The 25,039-nt window shown below is 38.6% G+C and overlaps 1 protein-coding gene across 5 annotated transcripts in view; it reads right to left on the bottom strand.

Annotated features, from left to right (window-relative positions):
• Positions 1–25,039, bottom strand: part of GLRA2 (glycine receptor alpha 2) — a 168,198-nt gene that overhangs the window by 106,511 nt on the left and 36,648 nt on the right. For 2 of the 5 annotated variants that reach the window (XM_060769980.2, XM_060769983.2), the window contains exons 3-4: positions 19,618–19,685; positions 2,816–3,039 (exon numbers count right to left, since the gene is read on the bottom strand). In XM_060769980.2, the coding sequence (XP_060625963.1) occupies positions 2,816–3,039; positions 19,618–19,685 (292 nt within the window). Of the gene's footprint in view, positions 1–2,815; positions 3,040–19,617; positions 19,686–19,780; positions 19,849–25,039 lie in introns of those variants that run through there. The other 3 variants (XM_060769981.2, XM_060769982.2, XM_060769984.2) reach the window with 2 other exon arrangements.

A 25,039-nucleotide genomic window follows, 5' to 3' on the forward strand; every position in this document is an offset into this window, starting at 1 on the left:
TTTTGGTAACAACTTTCTTTCTATTTGAATCCAAGCTATTAAGTCACTGGCTTTTACAAATTTGTTCATCTGAACCAATTGGAAGGTATCATAACATAGTTTTAAATTTAGTGAAGCTAAATCTTTGATGGTTATGGAAGGTGCCAGGGTTCATGCTTCATGCTGATTATCCATGAAAGATGAATTTATGCTCACTAGAACACAACTGGGAGATGATATGCTTTCGGTTCAACACAAAAATATGATTTATGCTTACTCTGTTTCAGATTAACTTTCATTCAGGCTTCTGAATTTTACAAATTTGATATGACAGTCCGAAATATTACTTTTGCAGCATGGATAAATGTCAGGAAAATTACCCACCCATCCTCCAAATAGCACTCAGCTGCACTGTAGCCTCCAGTAAGACGGCTCTGATATCACTCAAGCAAACACAAAATATTACATTTCTCTTAGGATGAATTAGGTGATAAGAGTGCTGGTTAATCAACAACATGTTTGTTATGCCCTATGGTCTTGGGATCATTCAGGTTTCCTTTACTATATTATTATTATTATTATTATTATTATTATTATTTGTGCCCCAGTTTATCTCCCCCCCCCCCCCCGCCGGAAGGGGGCTCAAAGCGGCTTAACATAAAAGAATTTAAAATATACAATTATACAAATATTAAAGCAGCATTATATATAAATAGTATTTAAAAATTCACAGTTAAAAACCATTCAAATACATTCAAGGCATATCCAAAGTTAAAACCATGTTTTTCTCAAGGTACTGAAGTGGGCCAGTGTTACTGGACTCAATAGATATAGCAGCATTTCTTTTCTTTCCTCACTCAGAAAGTAAGGTAATGGTATTTTTACTCTAAAAATAGTAGCCTACTAAGTTGTATGGCAAATATTTTCATGAAATGCTGTGATTTCAGTTCCTAAATGTCATTATTTCAGTTCCTATTAGTTGAAACTCACTAGGAGAATTATATCTTCATAAGTCAACTCATGACAGTGGGAAATAGACTTGAATAATTTTGCAACATCAGAATTCAGCAAGGGCTGTTGTTATGTTGCTATGTAGCGGAGCTGGAAACATTGCTGATGCACAGTGGGACTTGATGTACAACAAGACCAATGTACAGTAGAATCCAACACACAACGAGGACTGATGCACAGAGAACATCAATTGGAAACTGGCTAGGAAGCACTGATATGCGTTAGTAAAGCTCAATTTGCATTGAGACACTCTTGTCGGTGCCAGTTACACATCTTCACAATTCATTAACAGGGATCCTTGGCTACAGAGCCACATAGCTACACAGCTTAACAACCAGCAAATACAGGTAAAGCCCAATAATATAAAGGGGCCTGGGGAAGTAGGAACACTGCAAAGAAAAGCAAATTCTTAGAGAACAATAATGCCCTCCCTTCCATTTCCCAGATGTTACCAAATGGATCCTCAATGATTCAATGATTCATAATCTATTCAAGAATCTAGGAATTAATCACCAGTTACTGGAGAGATCAGTACAAGAATAGTGTCACTTTTTGTAGTTGTGCTGTTGTGAATCTAAGTATTGCAATATCATTCGGGTTTTTTGTCAGTCTGATTGGAATTTTTCTCAGAGCATCTTACTGGAACAACAATTCAAATTGAATGTCTGGATATTTCATAATCTTGTTTCTGTCTTCAAATCTTTTTATCTAGGGATTCCCACATCTATACCCCAAATGTTCTTTTCATTTACCATACTTACATCTAGCATTGTTGTTGTTCTGAGCCTTCAAGTCATTTCTGACTTATAGTGACTCTAAGGTGACCATATTACGGGGCTTCTTGGCAAGAGAAAAACTGTGTGTACAGTAGGTATTCCAGGGCTAAACAGGTAATAGAAACAATAGTCGAGTGGTTTTTGCATGTGGAGAGGGAAGAACAGAGGTTGGGTTGTTGGGGGAATTTTGGAGAATATGTCAACCATCTGGCGTGGAGGAATCTCCTCAAACTCATACTCCATCTAAGAAGAATTTCATGCCATCTCAAATCATAGCCACTAACGGCTCACTAAGCAATTAAGCAGCTCGTGGAAAGCAGGAGAAAACAGCAAGAAAAGGAGGAATTTTCAAATGATGATTAATTTTCGCTGTTAACAGTAAGTGGACTTTCCATCTTTGAGTTTCACTGCAAATATTAAGCTATTAATAACCCAAGTGAAGCTTGGTAGCTAAAGAGCATAGGAAATGCATACTGCAATGATCATTTTTACAACACATGCTTCTCCCTTGCTATTTTAAGGCTCTTTATCATTCTGATTCTCTGCATGTGTCTTGCTTAATCAGATCTCATCAATGTAAGCTTGTGATAGCATAACCAGAACCACTCTAGTGTAGTGTGTGTCTCTATACTAAATAAAAATGCAAAAAATAAATACATTGTGTAAGTATGGAAATCTATCTAGGACAGGTAGAACCAGGTACCTTTTGAGGCGGGGGGTGGGTGTGGCGGTTCAAAGATTGTTCTATTAGATAATGATGGAATATATTATAACTGAACACTGTGAGTTTGTTAGACTCTTTCATGTTTTTGGCAAGACTAGCTTGTTTTGTTGTGCTACCTGACTTTCTAATTTAAAAAGAGTACAAACTGAAGAAATAGAATATAAGAATAGAATATAAAAACAATGTGATCTAAGACACGTTTTTAAACATCAAGCAGAGGTGGGTAAGAAATAATAATAATAATAATAATAATAATAATAATAATAATAAGCCCAAAGGAGCTTATTAAGAGGAGAAGAGAGGCAAGACAGAGAAAGAGGTTTACCTGATGCTATACAACACTTTCCCATTTTTGGAGATCCTCAGAAGTTTGTTGTCTGTGGTTACATCATGGAAGTTTGCACCCTTTTCATTGGCGAAGAATAGATCAGGTTTCCAAATAGAGTCCAACATGGAAGGATCCAAATCCAAGGAGTCATCAGGATACTCACTGTAGGCAAGACGGGAGTCGTTCCATTGCTGTCTCAAAAAAATATTCACTCTGTAGTCCTACAGGAATGTCAGGCATACAGGTTATTGAATTATCAGCTCACAATGTTTTTACTTGCTCAGACAAATATGAATGATACCATTGGCAGTGGAACAATATGTATTACTGTGACCAGGACACTATGGGGCTAGCTGATAAAGACATTGCTTTACTTACAAGGGTGAGATCCTGGCATAATTGGCTCACCTCAGTTTTTGCAAGATGACATTTGTGATGGAAAAAAGTCAGGTAAAAAAAAGAACAACCAATTATGAAACTATCTGTGCCATGTTAGAAGAAAGGGATGGGCCAGTGAGTGAATTGGAAGGCTTTAGGAAGTGTATTTTAAAATATCTGATTGAGAGTCAGAGGGAAAAAAGTAGAGGTGATGAAAACCACACTGCTGTGAGGCAGTTTCATCATGGGATGTTAAGGGACGTTGTGGCCACTTCTTCAAATCACGTCTGTAGCATTGTTAGAAGTATACTGAACATTGTAGATTCTCGTTCTCACTCTATATGAACTGGAAGGTTGTAAATCCTCACTAATTTTCCTTTTGAAAGGAGTATTTTTAGTCAATTTCTTCCTGGTGCAAGAAAGTCTTTGAAAACTGTGCAGTTCAAGATTTAGTCTAAACAAAATTGATACTATGCAATATTTTTGTAGTGCAGAAAAGTTGTGATTTAGCTGTTGCAAAAGTTTATATTGTTTTCTTTGAAGAAAATATTTCTGAATGTGGTTTTATGAAAAAAAATGGGGGGCAGGAGTTTGACATTTTTTTCAGTTCCAAGGGCAAAGATTCCCACTGATCCATATTTCTCACTATGAGGGTTTCTTATCCCTCAAGAAATGTGGCTTTCCATCATTTTTAATTTTTTTGAATATACCTTCCACCCAAATATAGTCATTCAAATTTAATCTAATCTACTATCTGACTGTAGCCCATATTTGTGTTGTATCTATGGTTTTAGCAATATTATGTTTTAATTATGTGCCAGAGAAATTTTAAAAAAGGATTCACTTGAAGCAGATCCAGTGGAAGGTGGGGCGCAAGGATATTTGCTTTAGAAAGAGCATTCCTATCACATTTTGTCATTGAGATAAGAGGGGTTGTTTTAACTTGAATAGGTTTTCAGCAATTAATTGGCTGCTAGGGAAAAAACGGAATGGCTTACACTTGTATTGATCCACTCTCAAGTTTTTTTTTTAATATTATAGCTTATTTGACATCATTTTAACATGTGTCTATGTGCTTTTCTTTTGTATCTTACAACTTCTTGGAGTCCAAGTTGTAAAATTAGTATTTTCTTCCTACTTGCCAGGAAGGCTAGTAGTATCATCCACCCACTATTTAAAACAAAGAAAAACCCAGCAGTCATTTGAATCTTTAATCTCTAATTCAGGGGTCCCCAAACGTTTTGAACAGAGGGCCGGGTCACAGTTCCTCAAACTGTTGGAGGGCTGGATTATAATTTGAAAAAAACATGAATGAATTCCTATGCACATAACACATATCTTATTTGCAGTGCAACCCCCCCAAACCCCCCCCCCCCCACACTTCTATATAAATAAAAATATAATGTTCGTTTGTGGGATTACAGAACTCAAAAACCACTGGACGAATTGATACCAATTTTGGACACAAGACACCTAACAACCCAATGTATGTCCTTCACTCAAAAAATTGATTTTGTCATTTGGGAGTTGTAGTTGCTGGGATTTATTGTTCACCTACAATCAAAGAGTATTCTGAACCCCGCCAACGATGGAATTGAACCAAAATTGGCACACAAAACTCCCATGACCAACAGAAAATACTGGAAGGGTTTGGTGGGCAGTGTCCTTTGGTTTTGGAGTTGTAGTTCACCTACATCCAGAGATCATTGTGGACTCAAACAATGATGGATCTGGATCAAACTTGGCACAAATACTCAATATTGTTGTGGTTCAGCACCAACTTGATGGGAATGGGAGTGAGGAGAGTGCTGGGAATGATAGTGCAGATGTGGACTCTCAGTTTTCTTCCCATGAATTTAGAGACAGGCAATTTAGAGACAGGTCTGTGTCTTCAATGTTTTCACAAGATTGGAATGTGGTTGATAAGACAGTTGCTGGGAAGCAAGGTCAGACGGTTCCTGGGTTGCAAGGCCGCGCAGGACAGGTGGTGCGAAGGAGTGCGCGGCTGGCAGAGAAGTGTTGACCTCATCTGTGGGAAAACTGCTAGTTAAGGCTTGTTTGATGTTTGCTGTTTTGATGTGTAACGTATAAGTAATCTGCCTGGACATGGATCCTGTGTTAGTTTCAACGTTGCAATATGGCTTGCAGTAGCTCCAGTCCGGGGGCTAGGGATTTAGAAACGGCCTGCTTCATGTAACCTTAAGCTGCTTCCTGGTCTTGGCTTCTTGCTTTACTTCATGTCACTCCAAAGGATTATGATGAACTTTTTACCTTGTAACCACTGAATTTTTACTGCTTTTACTTTGATTGTTTCAATAAACTTCCTACTTCTCAAGATTGGCTGGTTTTGTCAGAGAAAGCAAGGTGAATCTATTCTGAGGCACAACAAATATGCCCAAATGTGAACACTGGTGGAGTTTGGGGAAAATAGAATCTTGACATTTGGGAGTTGTAGTTGCTGGGATTTATAGTTCACCTACAATCAAAGAGAATCCTGAACCCCACCAATGATAGAATTGAGCCAAACCTCCCACACAGAACCCCCATGTGGGACACAGCAATGCGTGGCAGGGGACGGCTAGTAAAATATAAACTTGGGGAGGCGGTGGGCAAAGTGGCCCCTCCCCCCTTCTCCAGCCTTTGGGATAAGGCCAGGCCTTATCCCGGAGGCAGGAGAAGCGAAGGCTGAGGCGGGGGGCAAAGCAGCTTTGGGGCTGCTTCGCCCGCCACCTCCCCAAGGCATTGGGTGGCGACTGTGGGGTGGCTCCCCTTTCTCATCTGCAGCCAAAGTAACCTGGCAGATCTCTCTTCCAAAGTCAGGACCCGGCTTGCTGGAAGGAAGAAGGCAAAAGGCCTCTATCTGCGTGGGGGGGGGGGTCTTGCTGCTGGTACTCCTCCTGGCTGCTGCTCCTTCTAACCAGAGGCCCCGTCTGTGGGGCAGGGTGTGGAGCAGAGTCCTCTCTCCTGGCCACGGCATACAGCGCAATCCTGGGGTGCATCCCGGAGTGTAGACACCACAGGGCTCCCCCGGCACACGCGCCAGCCCCGCACAACCCTTGGCCTCTGCGCACGAGGACAATGCCTTGCAACCAGAGCTCCGGGCAGCAGCAGCAGCAGCAAGAAGTGGGCAAGTAGCTGTCGAGGCCACGGGGAGCAGCAGCAGCAGGAAGAAGAGCAGCGCAAGCATGGCGAGGGAGAGAGAGAAGTCCTTGCAGCATGCAGTGGCTGCAGCAGCAGCAGCTGCAACAGAGGGGCCCTTAAATGCCTGTCCCGGCCCCCACCAGCCAGCCTCCTTCCAGGTACAGGCCGCCGCTTCACCCCGAGCCTCCCCCCTTCTCCAGCCTTCGGGATAAGGCTAGGCCTTATCCCGGAGGCAGGAGAAGCGAAGCCTGAGGCGGGGGAGAAGCGGCTTCAACGCCGCTTCGCAGCCCTCCTCTCAACCTTCTCCACACCCCGCGGACTGGATAAATGCCCTCGGGGGGCCGTGTCTGGCCCGCGGGCCTTAGTTTGGGGACCTCTGCTCTAGTGCATCATCTTCTTCTTTCTCTACTGCTCCACTCAGATCTGTCTAGTCTGAGTGTTGATCTGAATTGTTTAGTTGGGAATTAAAGACATTTTAATAGTCTGGAAGATGAAAGAGGCCACAAGGAGATTTTAGATTTGATCCTAACCCACCTGGTTAATGGGTGGAAATGTTACCCAGCTGCATGGGAGGTTTATGATTGGTGAGAAATTTGGCAGCATGTTAACAAATACCTTAGCTTCCAGCTATATAAACACAGGGCAATATCAGAAGAGATCTGTTTAGTGCTCCCAAGGAAACTGGCATAGTCCATATAATTTTGACACTCAAATATATTTTTATGAGGGGCACCATGGGCTGTTATTCATACTTTTCTTAAGAATATACAACTAATTTCTTGGTTGTTAGATTCCAGATAGTTAATGTGCTGTTCCCTTTTCCCATGGTTTCTGTTTTATTTCAGATTTGTTTTTGGGTTTTTTGCTGAAACTGAAATAGTAAAATCTGTACGAGTTCCAGAATCAACTTTTAATTAGGAAAAAAACAGCAGAAAGAGGCAGAACAGCATCTTCCAAATAAAATTAGATGTTCAGCTGTAATCCCATTAACCCTAGCTAGCTCATTTAGTGATGAGGAATTATAGGAATTGCATTCTTTTGTGATCTGAAGGATTTATGTATTTCCATCTAGAATAGTGGTCCTCAACTCCCAGAAATCCCAGCCAGTTTACCAGCTGTTAGGATTTCTGGGAGTTAAAGGCCAAAACATCTGGGGACCCACAGGTTGAGAACCACTGGTCTAGAGTTCAAGCTGGGTCACTGAAAACCTATAGAAATGATACGCAAATGTATAAATCCTATTAATGTAATGGCAAGCCTTCCAAATCCCACTGGATGATCCTTTTGTGCCTATGAGGATATTCAGGAAAGATCATATTATATAATCTTTTTGGTTATATTTGTTAAACTAAGGCAGGGGTCCTCAAGCTAAGACCCGAGGGCCAGATGCGGCCCTCCAAGGTAATTTATCTGGCCCTCGCTCAGGGTCAACTTAAGTCTGAAATGACTTGAATGCACACAACAGCAGCAACAACAACAACAATCCTATCTCATCAGCCAAGAGGAGGCCCACACTTCTCCTTGAAATGCTATTAAGTTTATATTTGTTAAAATTGTTCTTCATTTCAATTATTGTATTGTTTTTAAGTGTATTTGGAATACAAATAAGATATATGCCGTGTGCATAGGAATTCATTCATGTTTTTTTTCAAATTATAATCCAGCCCTCCAACAGTTTGAGGGACTGTGACTTGGCCCTCTGTTTTAAAAGTTTGAGGACCCCTGAACTAAGGGATATATTAGTAATGTGATGTTGAAATCTTATGCAATAAACATTCTCCTCTGCTTCCTGATACAACTTTTAGCAACAACAACAAAAAGGTTTGGAACTATTCCCAAGGAGATGGACCATCAGGACAAGTACATATTAAGAAATATCTGGTACTTTCCAAGTCAGGGAGGTTCTTTTAAACACCAGGTTTAAAAGAAACTGTCCAATGTGTTAGACTTCTAAGTAGGTTATGTACCTGGGATACGCCTTTTAAAGCTGTTCAAAACCTGGAATGCATTCACAACTTGATAAGGAAGCCACTAAGCCCCACTGAAAAGCCAGTATTTCCACACTTTCTTCTAGACGCCCACAGCTGACTAGCTATGCTATGGATAGGAACAAGTACATTCCAATGCATTCTGGAGATGGATGATATCTGCACCTTTTTAATGGATGCAGATCCATGTCTGTTATCATTACCCCAGCTCATTACAATTACGTGTGACTGGAGGTGGCTTAAGATATTTTTTAAATAGTGGATTGTAAATAGACAGTGAACATAGAAGTGGAACATGACATAATAGGGGAAACTGTCTCCGTTATCTGGAAAAATTCAGATGTGTTACCTGTCATCTCTCATCTGAGTGGTTTATTAAAAGAGCATGCAAGGGAAAGCTTTGTCTTTGGTGAACTTAACCAAAGCTGTTTGGGTGGCTATATAGCATTTTTCTTTGCATCTTGACATTTCTGACATGTTTCCTGATTGGATACAACTGTACATCCACACAGATGACATTAAAGGAGGAGTCTGCCTGTGAAACAATGAAAGTGAGAAAATGGTGTGCTTATTTTCAAAAAGGAAGATTTTTTGCTCTGGATTTCACCCTCCTACTTTTCAAACAATGGCTCTGAGTTGAATGGGAATTCTGCAGAAGTACTAGTAAAATTTGCATTTGGCTTGCGGGAGCTGTTGAAGAAATTGCATCCACCCCATGTAAAAACAAACTAGTTATGCAGAAGTGAAAATGTACCCTTTCACCAACAGGAGGCATCAAACAAAGCATAGAAAACATGAATGCACCTTGTTGATTAGTCTCAACTAGAATAGACCCATTAAATTAATTGCTGAATGTTAAGCTGAAATGAAGATAAATCAAGATGATTCAGTAGATCTACTTTAATCAGGATTGACAACAGGATTTGGCTTCTAGAACATATTCAAGATCCTGGAGATCCTAGAATGTCCTCCAGAATTTTGGAATTATAAGGTGTTGTTGAAGACTTTCATGGCCAGAATCACTGGGTTGCTGTGAGTTTTCCAGGCTGTATGGCCATGTTTCAGAAGCATTCTTGCCTGACATTTTGGAGTTTGACTTTGGAGTTATTGTTTTTTAAAAAATTGCTTTTATGTGCTCTGCTTTCTCATTTTGAACCTCATGAAAATCCAGTGCAGCATTCTAATTTGACACAAACAGCTCTGCACATAAACTAGATGTTAAGTTGCAAAGCTAAAGATATTTAATAGGAACTTTGGACAAAAGTAGGAGTTACTTCTGAATAAACAGGCACAGGACAGTGCTTTTAAAAGAGTAGAAAAAGCATACTAAATGAATGATTAATGGCTAGAGATAAGGCCTGCAAGGCAAAGCACTCAGGAAACGACCCTAGACCTCAGTTCCAATTCATATATGGGCTCATTGGTTCAACTTGGCTCAGGATGAGTGGTTTTTCTGCTTCATTCTTGTTCCATGGGTTGGCTCTGCCTTGCTTTCCACTCCACAGCCTTCTTGTTTAACTTGAGATAATGAATTTAGTGAAAGAGTTTCAGAAATGTAAGTAGAAATGGGAAACACACCATAAGATATCAACATCAGTATGGTTAACTATGCATAAGGGGGGGGGGAGGGCATTTTAGCATGAAAAACTATAGCTTTATTATCCATTATGCTAAAAGAAATCATCCTAGGACTTTTGTGTGTGATTTTTTGTATTAAAAGTCATCAATATAGTATTTATTAGAAATGTGATAATACAGCCATTGCTATATTTCAGAAGAACTGTAAGATGTTGCCTGTCTACAGTAATGAGATATATTGGCCTCATCAGATGGGCTAATTTGTCTACCATATGCTGCATGCTCACCTATCTCCACAGAGCCCATTACACGTTACAAAGCAATTTCTGGCTAGGCTCCATGGAGAAAGGGCAAGCAGAGACTCCCCATGTTTCCTCTGAAGCAATGGGGGAAACCGAGTGATGACACTCCCCCTGTGGGATGGGGTAGAGGCAAGTCAGGCCATGTGGGGCATGGAGCAATGGGTTCTCCACGAGACCCCACAGATTCACTGTGATGTGTGGCGAATCCATAGACGTTTGTGATAAAGTCCTTAAATAGTTACTATCTGGAATCTTAGTGTGTAATTAAGGGGAGGTTCCATACATGCTTATTTGGGAATATGACCCACTGAATCAGGTAGATAGTGGATCTGGAATTTGAATGATATTTTTAACTTTTGTATAATAATGGATTAAAGATACAAGATGCCCACCACATGTCTTCCCTTGAGGGAATTCACTTTTCAGACTACATTTTCTTTGCTAACACAATAAAATGGACATGAAAAGAACATTAATGCTTAAGATTGCAACCAGACCACTATCTTTAACCAGGGAAGACTAAATTGATTGTATGGATCTTTTAATTATTGAGCATTGACATATTTTATTGATTCTATTAATCTTGTTATTTTATGTTTGGTTTTAAATGTGTTATTGGTTTTAATGTTGTTATATTGTATTTTGTATGTTGTATGGCACCATTGTGTGCTAGTAAGCTGCCCTGAGTCCTTTTGGGAGATGGTGGCAGGGTATAAATAATAATAATAATAATAATAATAATAATAATAATAATAATAATAATGTCTTTGATCTCAAAATAAAATGTATGACTTGATGTTGGTTAGACAAACTGTAGAACTGGAGAATAAGGAGAATGTATTGTTGGTGAAATGTACATTAATAACTTAGCATTGAGCAGTGAACTGGTTGCTAAATTTAGGCTCTGCTCAATAAGACTGTATACATATAGGAGTAGCTTCCAAAAGTTCACTGGGGAGCTGAACAGGCAGAAACTGTTTAATGTCCTGGGGTTTGATTTTAGGAAGCACAGCAACCATGGTCCCTTGACAGTCTTAGAGAGCAGCTGCCAATCAAAAAGGATGGCTTCGAACTCAATTAATTAAGTGATCCGAACCAACAATAAGGCAGCTTCATTTGTTCTGTTCAGGAAACATACTTACTGCAGAATGAAATTAACTTTGGAGACTAACTGTAGTAGCAATAGTGAAAAAGCATGCATACACGTGTGTGTGTATGCTTCTCTGGGAAAGGATTTCAGTAGCATGCCATCTCAAAAACAGGCAATCATGTTATTATTTACAACTTTGACAGAAAGAGCTGTGTTCATCTATTGTAGCAAAAACCAACAGGTAATCTTGTGGCACTTTAGATATGTATTTGGCACAAATATGTATTTGACATGAGTTTTTATGAATTGCAACACACTCTATGTGATGTGATGAAGTGGAGCCTGCTCCACAAAACCTTATGACAAATAAATCCTGAGAACTAGTATCTTCTTAGGCATTTAAAATGTCATAAGCTAGGCTTACAACATTATAACTATTTGTTATACATATTTCTGATCATGGCACCACTGTCATGGCTGCAAATGTCTCCCAAACCCACCTTGAAATTCAGGTAGTCATACTGAGGAACAGAACTGGATGAGAGCAGGATGTTAAAGATGTTATATCCAGTCCTCTTTTGAACTGTGACAGAATCCTGTATGAGTCCCTGGTTCTGCTTCTCATATGATCATTTGTTGGCAAGAGGGATTTGGATGTGTGATCTCTGAGAACTCTCCTTGTCAACACCATATAACCCCTTCACTCAGGACAATGCCTAGCTTTTAAGGGGGTTTTAGGGGAGACAAAACAGAGCTACAAAATCAATGCTATCTCAAGCAGGATCTCAGCTGTTTGTCTTTAAGATGCTTCAAGGTACTTTATTTTACATTCAAGTTTCTATATAGCACCCTAATTGTGAATGGTCTATGCCAGGGGTCCACAAACTTTTTAAACAGAGGGCCAGTTCACAGTCCCTCAAACTGTTGGAGGGCCGGATTATAATTTGAAAAAACATGAATGAATCCCTATGCACAGTTCACATATCTTATTTGTAGTGCAAAAAACACTTAAAAACAATACAATAATTAAAATGAAGAACAATTTCAACAAATATAAAATTATTAGTATTTCAATGGGAATTGTGGACCTACTTTTGGCTGATGAGATAGGATTGTTGTTGTTTTGTGCTTTCAAGTTGTTTCAGACTTAGGTTGACCCTGATCGAGGGCCGGATAAATGACCTTGGAGGGCCGTATCCGGCCCTCGGGCCGTAGTTTGAGGACCCCTGGTCTATGCAATGGCTATGATCCCCAAAATGTTAAGTGCTTGATTCTACTGAATTTTAGACCATTATTTTCATTTGGTTCCCATCCTGGTTTTTAAGCTGAACTTCAAAGGAGTTATACAAAGTTCTAAACCTAGCCTTGAAGTGACTGGATTGACCTTGAAGGAGCTGGGGTGGTGACGGCTGACAGGGAGCTCTGGCATGGGCTGGTCCATGAGGTCACAAAGAGTGAGAAACAACTGAATGAATGAACAACAACAAACATAGTCTGGAGATAAACTTCAGCATTTTCGATAGATCCTTTTAAAATCAGACTAAAATCTGTAACAGATCTCCTCCTGACACTGTAATCATCATCTATGTTAAATATTTTAGGGTGAACTACACCTTTTAAAAAAGATTATTATTCTCAGGAGACTGTTCTAATCTTCAGTCTCCATTTTTTCAAAAGCCAAGGGGAGAAAGAATACTAACAGCTACTTATTTATTTGCATGTTATCTGCATAACATGTCTGTCTTTCAGGTTATTAGTTTCAAGAGAGCTTTCCCAGACCAATAACCTGTTTCTGGATTATATACTAGATTTCTCATTAAGTAGTTGTATCAGCATTTCCATTTGTCAGTTGACATGGCAACACTCTTCATACAGGGTGAAGGGAGATAGTATTGAATTCTTAATTCTGTCTTTCTATTTTGTTTTTCCAGCCCAAAACCTAAGTCCTAAAGTTGTTTACAATTATTATTTTTTTTAAAAGCTTCACCAAATCCAGAGATAAGAATAAAACAACAAAAAGCTGAGACCAGCAAAAAGAAATAACATAAACATGAATAGTATAATCTACATATCTAATCAAACCCCATTGATTTCCAAGATAATTTACAACTGCTACAGTTAAAGCAAAATGAAAGCATGTTGAAATAACTAAAAATATGTATAGGGTTAAAAGTCATCATAAAATGAGCACCCCCCCCCAAAAAAAAACCAAACAAAAAAAAACAAAAACAAGAGCAAGTAAATAGATGATGTAGCATGGCTTAATTAAGCAAGAAAAAGCTCTTCCACATTTTGCTGTGCCGTAACTCCTGGCATAGGTGAGAAGACAGGAATAATCAATAGGAGTCCTTCATCCGAACAGCAATTGAATGTACAGGGTCATTGATTTTCCCAGCATCTGGTCAGTTTATTCCACCAAAATCTATTTTGGAATGAGCTCTATTCAGTGTTCCTATCTATGTATTACCCTTATGAGATGATTTGACAAGGATATTTTACAAGGCCTTGCCGAAATAGTTAGGTTTATATCAGGCATGGGCAAACTTCAGCCCTCCATGTGTTCTGGATGTCAACTCCTGAATTGTGTGAGTTGAAGTCCAAAATACCTGGAGGACTGAAGTTTGTCATGCCTCATTTAGATGATAGAATTTCTTAATTTGCTTAGAATAAGCAGCCTGACCAACAGTGATATCAGTTCAGGAATGGGTGTTGTTTAAAGACAATACAATGAACTCCTCTACAATTAGGAAGCATGCATATGTCATTAGATGAAACTGGATTTATATACCACTTTTTCAATATTTATTTCCAAAGATATCAGGTGTGTGTATATGTGTATATATACAAATATATCTCATTCTGATATCTTTGGAAATGCTCTTTCTTGGCACTGTATTATGCTGTAGCGTTATGTTGTTTGAATAGCTATTGATCTATTTATTGATTTATATTATAATTCTGTCCTAATTTTTTAAGGGCACACATTTTAAAGTCACCTCTTGCTCACTGTCAGAATGGGGGAAAACTAATTATGTTTAGATATAAAAACAGAACTTTCCAAAAATACATTTAATTACATTAAAGGGTGTATCATGGTCAAATTTCTGAAGTGTCATTGGTTTCATGACAGAAACATTCCCTTTTTAAAAAGAAAGTGGATATTTAATATACCTCAAGTATCAAATGCTGCCAAAAATAGTAACAAAACCTATTTCAAATTAAAAGAGCAGTTTTAATTAAGAAAGCAGTTTTCATTTTTCTAGAAAACATTTATATCTTAATAAAAAACAAAATAAAATCGGCAGACAAATGAGTAAGCTTCCACTTTCCACACATTTTCCATAATGAGTGCATTTTCACAAACATTCAAACTACTGTAAAACATTGGTGTGAACTTCCATTCTTGCTCAATAAAACTCGGAACTCACAGTATTAAATTTTTACTAGAGGCTTTTGCCTGTCAAGGGTTTTTTGGCCATTTATCACCAACCATCATAAGACAGTTGAAAAGCCACATAGAAGAACAGTGATGCTCAGTACACTTCCTGTGGCTGTGAGAATTATCTATCAGATTAAGTTAGATCAGGCTAAGTAGATGTTGGACTGCAACACCCATAAGTCCTAGTCAACATCGCCAACACTAAGGGATGATGGGAACTGCGGCAAAGCAACACCTGGAAGGCTATAGATTGCCTAACCTGTCTATTGATGTAGTTGAAGCTCACTGAGTAATCATTATGTCAAAGTTTGTTCACAAATATTTGTCATCACCTCTTGTGATGTTTAGAAAATGGTATGCCTATCAGCCATTTTGGTCCTTTGTACCACGGACATTTTTCTACAGAATGTGCACTGCTCCTAAACTTCTGCAAAACTGAATTTTCACATTTTATGTTCAACCTGTCAATCAGAATTTTGTGGGGACAAGATAATTTGTCAGAGGCCCATGAAAGTTAGGATATTATACGACCACAAGAATGCAATACTGTTCATCACATTGTTAAGTTTACTCTAAAAGCAAAGCAGATGAGCGGGAGTTGATGTCTGCCTTTTGGATCATTGTATAAATACATGTCACAGCTACTATACAAAGATATGACAGCTTTAAGAAAATCAGCATCAGACATCTGAATAGCACTGAGTTGAGCAGAACTCCTTCAAAGCTGTCTGCAGGTATTATGATAAAAGCAAACAAGGCAGCCAACAGACTTATTTTAATCTACTTCAACATTTAGCCTTTTGGTTAGCAGAAATGCAATAATGAACACTGAAAAGACGGACAATCACATATTTTATAGACAGTCAAATGCAATGGGGGGAATCTATTAAAGCAATGGAGGCGTCTGATTAATGCAATCAGCATTAGATCGTGCAAATATTGTCATTGAATGCCATCTTGTAAAGTCAGTAACACGTAGGATTTACTACTTAATATCTAAAATTCTCTCTTTGCATTAAGGTCATCAGAAGGTGAACATAATCATCCTACAGCTACTACCAGAAGACCTTCACAGGATCTTACCACTCATTGGAAGATATTTGACATTTTTAAAGAGTGCCAACACAACTGAAACTACATATACTTCTGAATGAAATTTCTACATGCTTTTGGTTGTGATGGAGCAAATATTTCAAACCACAGATGGTTAAGATTTGACTTTTATCATATTGCAAATGCATGTTATTACTACAATGTTTTGTCCATGATTCATGCTCAGTTGTCTTATCATTTGTGACATAGAGTTATCACATCAGCAGCTCCTCAGATGTGAGCCTCAAGCAAGTCTATTTGACATCAAGGTAGACCTAGAGAGCAGATTCCAAAGACTTCCTTCAGGAGAATTAGCAGAAATACAATTGAGTTAGCTCAGTGCTTTGAATAGGTACATACTACCAATTTAAAGTGGAATCCATGACATGCGAGTGTGGAGAAGAGCAAACTACAGACCACCTGCTGTAATGCAACCTGAGCCCTGCCACATGCACAATGGAGGATCTTTTTGTAACAACACCAGAGGCACTCCAAGTGGCCAGCTACTGGTCAAAGGACATTTAATCAACTACCAAGCTTGCAAACTTTGTATGTTGTCTGTCTGTCTGTCTGTTTGTTTATTAAAAAATGCAACTCAACTGTTCAGTCTGCTCCTGACACGATAAATAAACAAACCAATTTAAAGAGCTTCTCCTGCAAGGGCCAATGGATCCAGAATCTAAAATTACCTAAGTGCAATCCCTATGGATCAGAAGGTCCAGCAAGCCTCAGATGTGCTGGACATTTGTGAATTTGTGGAAATTGCTTTTAAATTTTGTTAGATTTTAGCTATTCTTGTAAGCCACTCCGAGCCCCAGGGGAGTGGCGGCATATAAGTTTAAATAATAAATAAATAAATAAATAAATAAATAAATAAATAAATAAAATAGCTTCAACTTAAAATGCAACCCCTTTAGTTCCCTGCAATTTTGCTTTTAACTGGAAATGTTCTGGCAAGTCCCTGCTCCTAGAACCTGAGGAGGCATAAAGTCTTCTCTAAGCTGTAGGTTTGGTCAGATAAACACCTGCTATATTCTGCAGAATTGAATCTCATGCTGCATCTTTAGACCTGACTTATCCTCCAGAACACACTGCACTGGGTTTATTCAGCAATTCCAACTGAAAGTCTGGTTTGTGCTCTATAGTCTAAAAGCTACAAGACTATGGTCAAAACATGAACCCTCTGATATTTAGCCCAGAATCTTGACTGATTCTGTACTACACTCCTGGCTCCACCCCTGCAGCCATCTTCAGTGTAGAAAACAACAAAACTACTTCTGGAATGCTGGAAAGTAACCACTTCACTATGTGCCAAACAGATGGATATCTCATATATTTTCTCGGTTCACAATGCATCACATAAAACTATGTGGTTTGATCCTCTGGAGCAGTGTTTCTCAACCTTCCTAATGCTGCGACCCCTAATGCTGCGCCCCCTCATGTTGTTGTGTTCCCCAACCATAAAACGATTGCTACTTCATAACTGTAATTTTGCTACTGTTATGAATTGTAATGTAAATATCTGATATGCAGCATGGATTTCATTCACTGGACCAAATTTGGCACAAATACTCGATATACCCAAATTTGAATACTGGTGGGGTTTGGAGGAGGATTGATTTTGTCATTTGGGAATTGTAGTTGCTGGGATTTATAATTAACCTCCAATTAAAGAGCATTCTGAACTCCACCAATGATGGAATTGAACCAATCTTGGCACACAGAACTCCCACGACCAACAGAAAATACTGGAAGTGTTTGGTGGGCATTGACCTTGAGTTTTGAAGTTGTGTTCACCTATATCCAGAGAGCACTGTAGACTCAATTGTAGATCTGGATCAAACTTGGCACAAATACTCAATATTCTCAAATGTGAATGCTGGTGGAGTTTGGGGAAAATAGATCTTGATATTTGGGAGTTGTAGTTACTGAGATTTATAGTTCACCTACAATCAAAGAGCATTCTGAACCCCACCAACGATAGAATTGGGCCAAACTTCCCACACAGAACCCCAATGCTTTGAAGGGACTCGCTGGCACGAACCTCCTTCCAGCCTCACACGCTCTCCCTCATCCCCACATGCACACCATGCTGCGATGCACCAAGCATGCCTGCTCTTCCCTCTCTGCATGGAGTATCAGAAACAGCCCTGCCCTTGGCTGAGAGGCCAGCCATTCATAGAGGAGGATGGCTTTTGGTGGGAGAATTCCCTGTCTTTTTCCAGAAAGGAAGGGAAAGACAGGTGGAGAGATCTTCAGCTTTCTCTGCCAAAGGGGTTCCTAAGAAACATGTGTTTTTAAATAGTCTTTGGAATCTTCTGAAACCCCTTCAGGACCCCCAGGTTGAGAAACATTGCTCTGGAATGTTTTATGAAGAAACTCTATTATTTTCACCACTGATTTTGATGGGAATTGGCCATAGCAAATCCCATTAAATCAGTGGTGAAAATAATAGAGTTTCTTCTCTATAGTGCCCTATATCCCAGGATCTGATACCAGATTGTCTTCTTTGAATTGGATTGTGTGAATATACACTGCCAGATAATCTGGGATAATAAAATAATCTGAGATTAGAACCTGAGATATAGGGTAGTGTAGATCCAGCCAGTGAAAGGGCCCTCTCTACCAATCAAATGTACACAGAAGTGTAAGGATAGGGAAAACTCTTTCCCCTATTTCCTTGTTATGTCCACCTCATTGATTTTCAGCAAAACACCTAATTGGCCACTAGTGATTATAGGATTTTACAGACACACCAGTAGCTATAAGAGAGCATGCAAGTGATAAATCTGTGGCAGCAACTTGCAATAACAACAAAGGCACAAAATTACCTTTGATCTATGCTTACTTGATGTTGCTCTATTTCTTTATCTTTTTCATCTGGGACCTCTGTATTTCAATGCTTATGTAAGAAAAGAACTTGCCCTGTTAACAGTTCTATTGATCTTTTATAGTAGCTGGTAACTAAGCATAATTTAAACTGGCATTTAAAATGGAAAAGCTGCACATCTTTGTTCCTGTTATTTTTTAACCTTTTCCTTGTGGCAGTACAGAGACTCAACTATTTAAATAATATTCTGATTCCCATATCTGTGAAGGATATATTCCCGGACTTATAGACATGGACAGCCATCTATAATAGTGAACCCTACTTAAGCAAATGACTTCTCAACAAAGGGTAACATAGAATGTTACAAGAAAATGCCTACAGTGGACATATTTTTTTCAGATGTGGACAAATGAAACCATAGATACTGGTCTTTGGATATGGGTTCATACTGCAAAATACTATATGCCTACAGTTCAGTTTTAAGTAAGCGCTATTTCAGTAGCTCTAGTGCAATTTCCTCCAGAATACATTTCAGGTTGGTGGTGCAGAGTGTAATTAGCCTCTCTAGAACTGGTGATGAGCAGAGTTTGAATACCATGAATTTCCTTGGATGATCTTAGTCAAGTCACACTCTCTCAGCTTTCATGGTAAACAAAGGCAAATCCTCTCTGAAAATGTCTTGCCAGGGAAACCCCATGATAGACTATTTAGAGCAACATTTTTAGAGGTCACCATAGGTCCAAAACAACTTGAAGGAACACAACAACATATACTTTGTTTCTAAGTAGGGGAGGCATGTTAAAATATTGGACTAGCTAGCTAACCTGAAAACTACATCATTGCCTTAATGTTGACAATGTCCATTTCATGGTTTCCTTTTCACTCTATATCTAATCTATTTTAAATCCAAAGCATGTCACTTTCCTTCACAAGATGGCTTCAATGATCATTTCCCACTCACCATTGTAGTTTCTGCTATTGAACCAAAGCTGTTGATAAATATGTTGCAGGTAACATTTACAGGAGGACCTGCAAGTTGAACAATAAATAGAAAAAATTGATAGGTTGTGTTTATGACATATATAGGGTTGTTGTTTTTTTGCTGGTGGCATTGCCACACTTACCATTGTGGTTTCTGTGACAGATCCAAAACTGTTGATAAAAATATTGCAAGTAACGTTTACTGGAGGACCTGTGGATGCAATAAAAATGTTGCAATATATATATATATATATATATCAGAGCAAAGGTTCTTCTCCATCGTCGTCTTTTTTAAAAAAAAAAACACCCAACAACACCTGGAATAGATGGAGCTGAAACTAAGCAAAAGGTGAGACCCAACAACAAGTAATATTTACATTGATCAATTAACATTGATAGATTCCTGATTGAAATTATCTGCAATGCAGCATTTTAGTGGTTTATGGAAAATTTTAGAACCTGATTCAACTGAGCTTTTGTAGGACAAATAGTACTTGCATTCTAAGGACTCACTGACTCAACATAACTTTCTAGAAAGAAAAAATACACAGAAGAACTTTACAATAACATACATTTTGTGACTCATACATTTTCTCTTAGAAATACAGAAAAAACATCCAGAGTAGATTCTTTGGGTGCTTTTCTCACAGCATTCCTGCTGACTATTCAATATCAGTTAATAAAGGGAAGAAGAGGTAGAGATTTCTAGAGAAAACATAGTGGAAATGGGGGAGCTTCTAATCTGTGTAGTATAAAGTTATTGTTTGATCCTTTATTTGATTCAGATTAAGATGATACAGCTAGCTTTATTGTGCAATATTCTCCCACATCCCAGAGTTCAACAGCAAGCCCTAGTACAAGATTAGCCAGCTATACTGTACTACTTTATAGTATACAGTCCATTATTTGAAGGCCCAGGTTTTGTTTAAAGGTAAAGAATTAGGAGATGGGAGAATGGGATACTTGAAGGTACCTTTCTACACTTACAATCCCCAAACAGCAGACTGGCCTAATGACAAAGAATGCATGTTTAAAATAGAGTCAAGTCTCTTGGTCCAAGCCTTTCCCCCTATGCCAGGCATGGGCAAACTTGGGCCCTCCAGGTATTTTGGACTTTAACTCCCACAATTCCTAACAGCCGGTAGGCTGTTAGGAACTGTAGAAGTCCAAAGCATCTGGAGGACCCAAGTTTGCCCATGAATGCCATATGGTGAGATTAATTCTATTTAAATTATAAACATTTCTGACTTTCTATATGTACATGCAAAGAGGCACCTTGTTTTGTCCTCTGGTTTGCTTACTCTTCGAAGATAGGAATATGTTAATGGTCACCCTATGCAATGCAGATCACAAGATCTCCTGATTAATACTGGGTTTGTGGAACAATCATAAAAATCTTGCATAAACTATAAACTAAATATAAGAAAGGCAGTTGAAATTATGACATGAAAGGATTTTAGCCTTTCCACCCATACAACTAGATTAGAATAACTACCTGTTCTAATCTGTTAATTTATTTTTCATACTGAGGAACTGTAAGATATTGTTCATACTTGCAATATATATCAAGCTCTAACATGCATAATGGGAACCAGAATGGTATGGTGGTTTGACTTTTGGATCAGGATTCTGAGAGTCCAGGATTTGACCCCTTGCTCAGATATGGAAACTCCCTGCATAAACATGTGTCAGTCACTCCCACTCGGCTTTAGAAGAAATCAATAAAAAAACTACCTTCTCACCAAGAAAACATATGAAAGGTTCATCTTACAGTTGCCATATGCTGGTAACAATTTGAAGACACAAAACAACAATCAGTATATAGAGAGCCCTAAACATGTATAATAATTAAAATAGAATAAATTTTACCACGGGTCATGATTTCTAAATATATAATATGTGGATGTTGTGCTGCATTACATCTATCAACAGAATTATAGGCCTTAAACCATTTTTAGTCTCAACTGGAATAGACTTTTTACTAGCCTACTCTTACATATATTCTATTTATTCAGCAAGTCTAGTCTCACAGAGGTTAACAAATTTAGGCCAAACTTTCCAAGGCACAGGAAGCATTGTTACAGTAAAACCCTTTTTTCATATAGTCCATGTCCTGGAGTTATTTGTCCATATAGTGATGCAGTATAAAAGCAGTATCAATCCAAAGCCAATGCCTTAAATCAAGAAACAGCTTTCTAAGATCTACAGAGATACTCGAAGAAAAACCTCAGCAAGCAAGAGTCCAAAAGTGGCAGGCAAAAACCCAGAACCCCAATCAGTGGCTGAGACGAACAGAAGACACAGAGAAGATTGGGAGACCTAGAAGGTGCTAAACAGACTGTGCTCTGGCACCACAAGATGCAGATCTAATATTAAGAAGTGGGGCTACAATATGGAGTTCATAACATGCAAGTGTGCAGAAGAGCAAACCACAGACAACCTACTACAATGCAACCTAGGCCCTGCCACATGAACAATGGAGGACCTTCTCACAGCGACACCAGAGGCACTCCATGGCCAGCTTCAGCTCAAAGGACATTTAGCATAATGCCAAGTTTTTAAACTTTGTGTTTTTGAATACATTATAACTGTACCCTCAATTCGCTTCAGACATGATAGATAAATAAATAAATCCAAACCCAGGGAAAGTGCTCATGATTCTGAGTCACATTGAGAAAGGAGTTCCTGTTGTATGTGGACACGTTGGCACAAATGCTTGGGATCAAGTTGCTAGAATCAGAACTCGGATACATGGGGATACAAATGTCACCCACTCAAAGTAAGGACTGGTCGAATTAATTAGCATGTGTTGCTCAGTGCATTTGTGTCACTCCACTGCCATGGTCCTGAATTGAGGCAGAACCAAACTGTAAGTACAGCAAAAACAATGCCATTGCCAGTAAAGCCTCACAAGAAGTAGACATGGTCTCAATCAGTGTGAACTATGCTTCAGAGATTTAGAAGAGAGCTTCAGGGGAAAACTTCTAGAAATGATCACCCACAGGCATACTCCAGACTTATAAAATCTTACTGACATGCAGGTTGCATAGGACTTTGAGATGTTGTTCAAATACCAATGGAAAACCATTTATATAATTTGAACCAAAACTTGCTCAACCAAAGGTTCTTCATGGTTTTTTTAAGACTCCCATTTATTGGCTTAAATCAGCAAATAAGGAAAAGTCCTGATCTTATTAAAATTTCTGCAGCAAGGATTTGCTTTCAAAACAACATTCCTACTTGTCTTATGTGATCATGTTCAAAGCAGGATTGTGAATGGAAAGTTTTTACCACTGCAGCATGTTCTTCACATTTTGCTGGATCAAACTCATTGCATGAGTTGACTTTATGGCACTTTTTTCTTTGAAGTTTTTGTTATAGAAATGCAAAGCAACAGTGTTAAGTGATGAGTGAATAAAATATGAACAGCATTCACACAATAGCCGGTTCTGTTGTGCTTTTAAGGACTCAGCAGTACACTCTCTTGAACAAATCCCACTAAGAGGAATGGGAATAGAACACTTTTGGCTGGGAAATGCTTTAAGTTATTAGTCAAGTGCTGTAGGTCTTCTAATTTGTTCCAGTTTTTTTCCTTTTAGGCCTCTGCATTTCAGTCTTGGAAACTATGTTCTGGGAGAATTGTCTATGGAACCAGAATCAACACTGGTGGTTGAAGAATGGTCTTGAACCAGGATACCAGTTTGTGCACAAATCTCAAAAACATCATATATTCCAACTGTCCTGATTTGGCATCTTACTTTTTCAGCTGTTTTTTTAATCTTCTTGTTTCTCTCTCCTTCATGTTTTCCCCCTATCCCTTACATGAATGCCTATGTAAACAGTTGCGGCTGGTCCCATTTTGAAACCAGCTCATCTATTTACAGGGGCCCAAAGTCATAGTTTGCTCTTCATTCTCAAAGAAAATCTGGGGCAACCCGATTCTTTTGTTTATGTAGTTTAGGGCTGCATTAACCCAAATTAGTGCTGTGCATCATATAGCCACCAATTTAGCACTGGGCACCATGTAGCCACTGTCTTCATGATAGCATCTTCCCCTATGAACCTGTGCAAGCTCTAAGAACTTTGGGGGAGGCCCTTCTCTCGCTCCCACCTCCGTCACAACTGTGGTTGGTGGGGACGATGGAGAGGGCCTTCTCAGTGGTGGCGCCCCAGCTTTGGAACTCTCTCTCCAGAATATTAGATTAATGGCATTTTGGAGCTTTGATATAAACAATGATGAAGAAATGTTGAATGTGAAAGACAAAAATGACAGGATCACATCACAAGAAACTGCTAAAAGAAATTGTGTGGAAGACAAAAAATCTCAAAACCACTACAAATTTAAATATTTCTTTTACAAAAAGCTTATAATTCTTTTCTTTTTTTGGTGGTTTAATTTCATATGTTATTTTTATGGCTTCATTCATATCTTAGATCATCAAGCCCCCTTTGAGAGGCCTCTTTTAAGAAATCTCCAAATCGTATGAGAATGAAATTAATGGGACTTTAAAGTACTTTAAAATTGACTTGGCTGTAAAATCTTGCTATTCATTCATAGCAATTTTGAGCACCCATTAAAAACAACAGGCCTTCTAAAATCTTCTAGACCTCAAAATATTGTAATTCAATTGCATTAAGACTGCTCAATTTGTTGGGAAAATAGATAATATGAAATTATTATTTCGCTTTATCAAGCTCAAACCAGTATCTTGATATGTTCTACTACCACTTGCATATGAAAAGCATAATATATGCCCAGTAGTGCATAATAATTAAAATAAATTTCAGTCTTGCTTCTTACTGTGGATGTAATCCACTCAACTGGGTCCTGCACGTTCTTCACCGAGTTTAAATGAGAGATGTGGGAAAGCGATATGAAGAAATTATCTGTATGTCAGGAGCTCTAGGAAAGGGCTTGTTGTCTCAGAGCATCATTTTTCTATAGAATAATTTAGTTGGAAGAGACCTTATGGACCATCCAGTCCAACCTCCTGCCAAGAAGCAGGAAAATCACATTCAAAGCACTCCCAACAGATGGATATCCAGCCAAAGACTCCAAAGAGTCCAGGGCAGAGAGTTCCACTGCTGAACAGCTCTCACCATTAGAAAGGTCTTCCTAATGTTCAGGTGGAATCTCCTTTCCTGTAGTTTGAAGCCATTGTTCTATTAAATAAATCCTATTTATTTATTTGTTTAACCTATTTATACCCCGCCTTTCTCTACACCAAGGGGGACTCAAGGCGGCTTACATATGGCAATTATTCAATGTCTTAAACACATACAACATTAAGCTTAAAATCCATTGAATTAAAATTAACACATATTAAAAAAATTAAATTACATTCAAAATTAAACTCACGCCATCCAAAAATGAGTCTGAGGCCGTCCCGTAGTCCTAGTCT

This window comes from Anolis sagrei, chromosome 3 (genome assembly GCF_037176765.1).
Source record: "Anolis sagrei isolate rAnoSag1 chromosome 3, rAnoSag1.mat, whole genome shotgun sequence".
NCBI classification, from domain to species: domain Eukaryota; kingdom Metazoa; phylum Chordata; class Lepidosauria; order Squamata; family Dactyloidae; genus Anolis; species Anolis sagrei.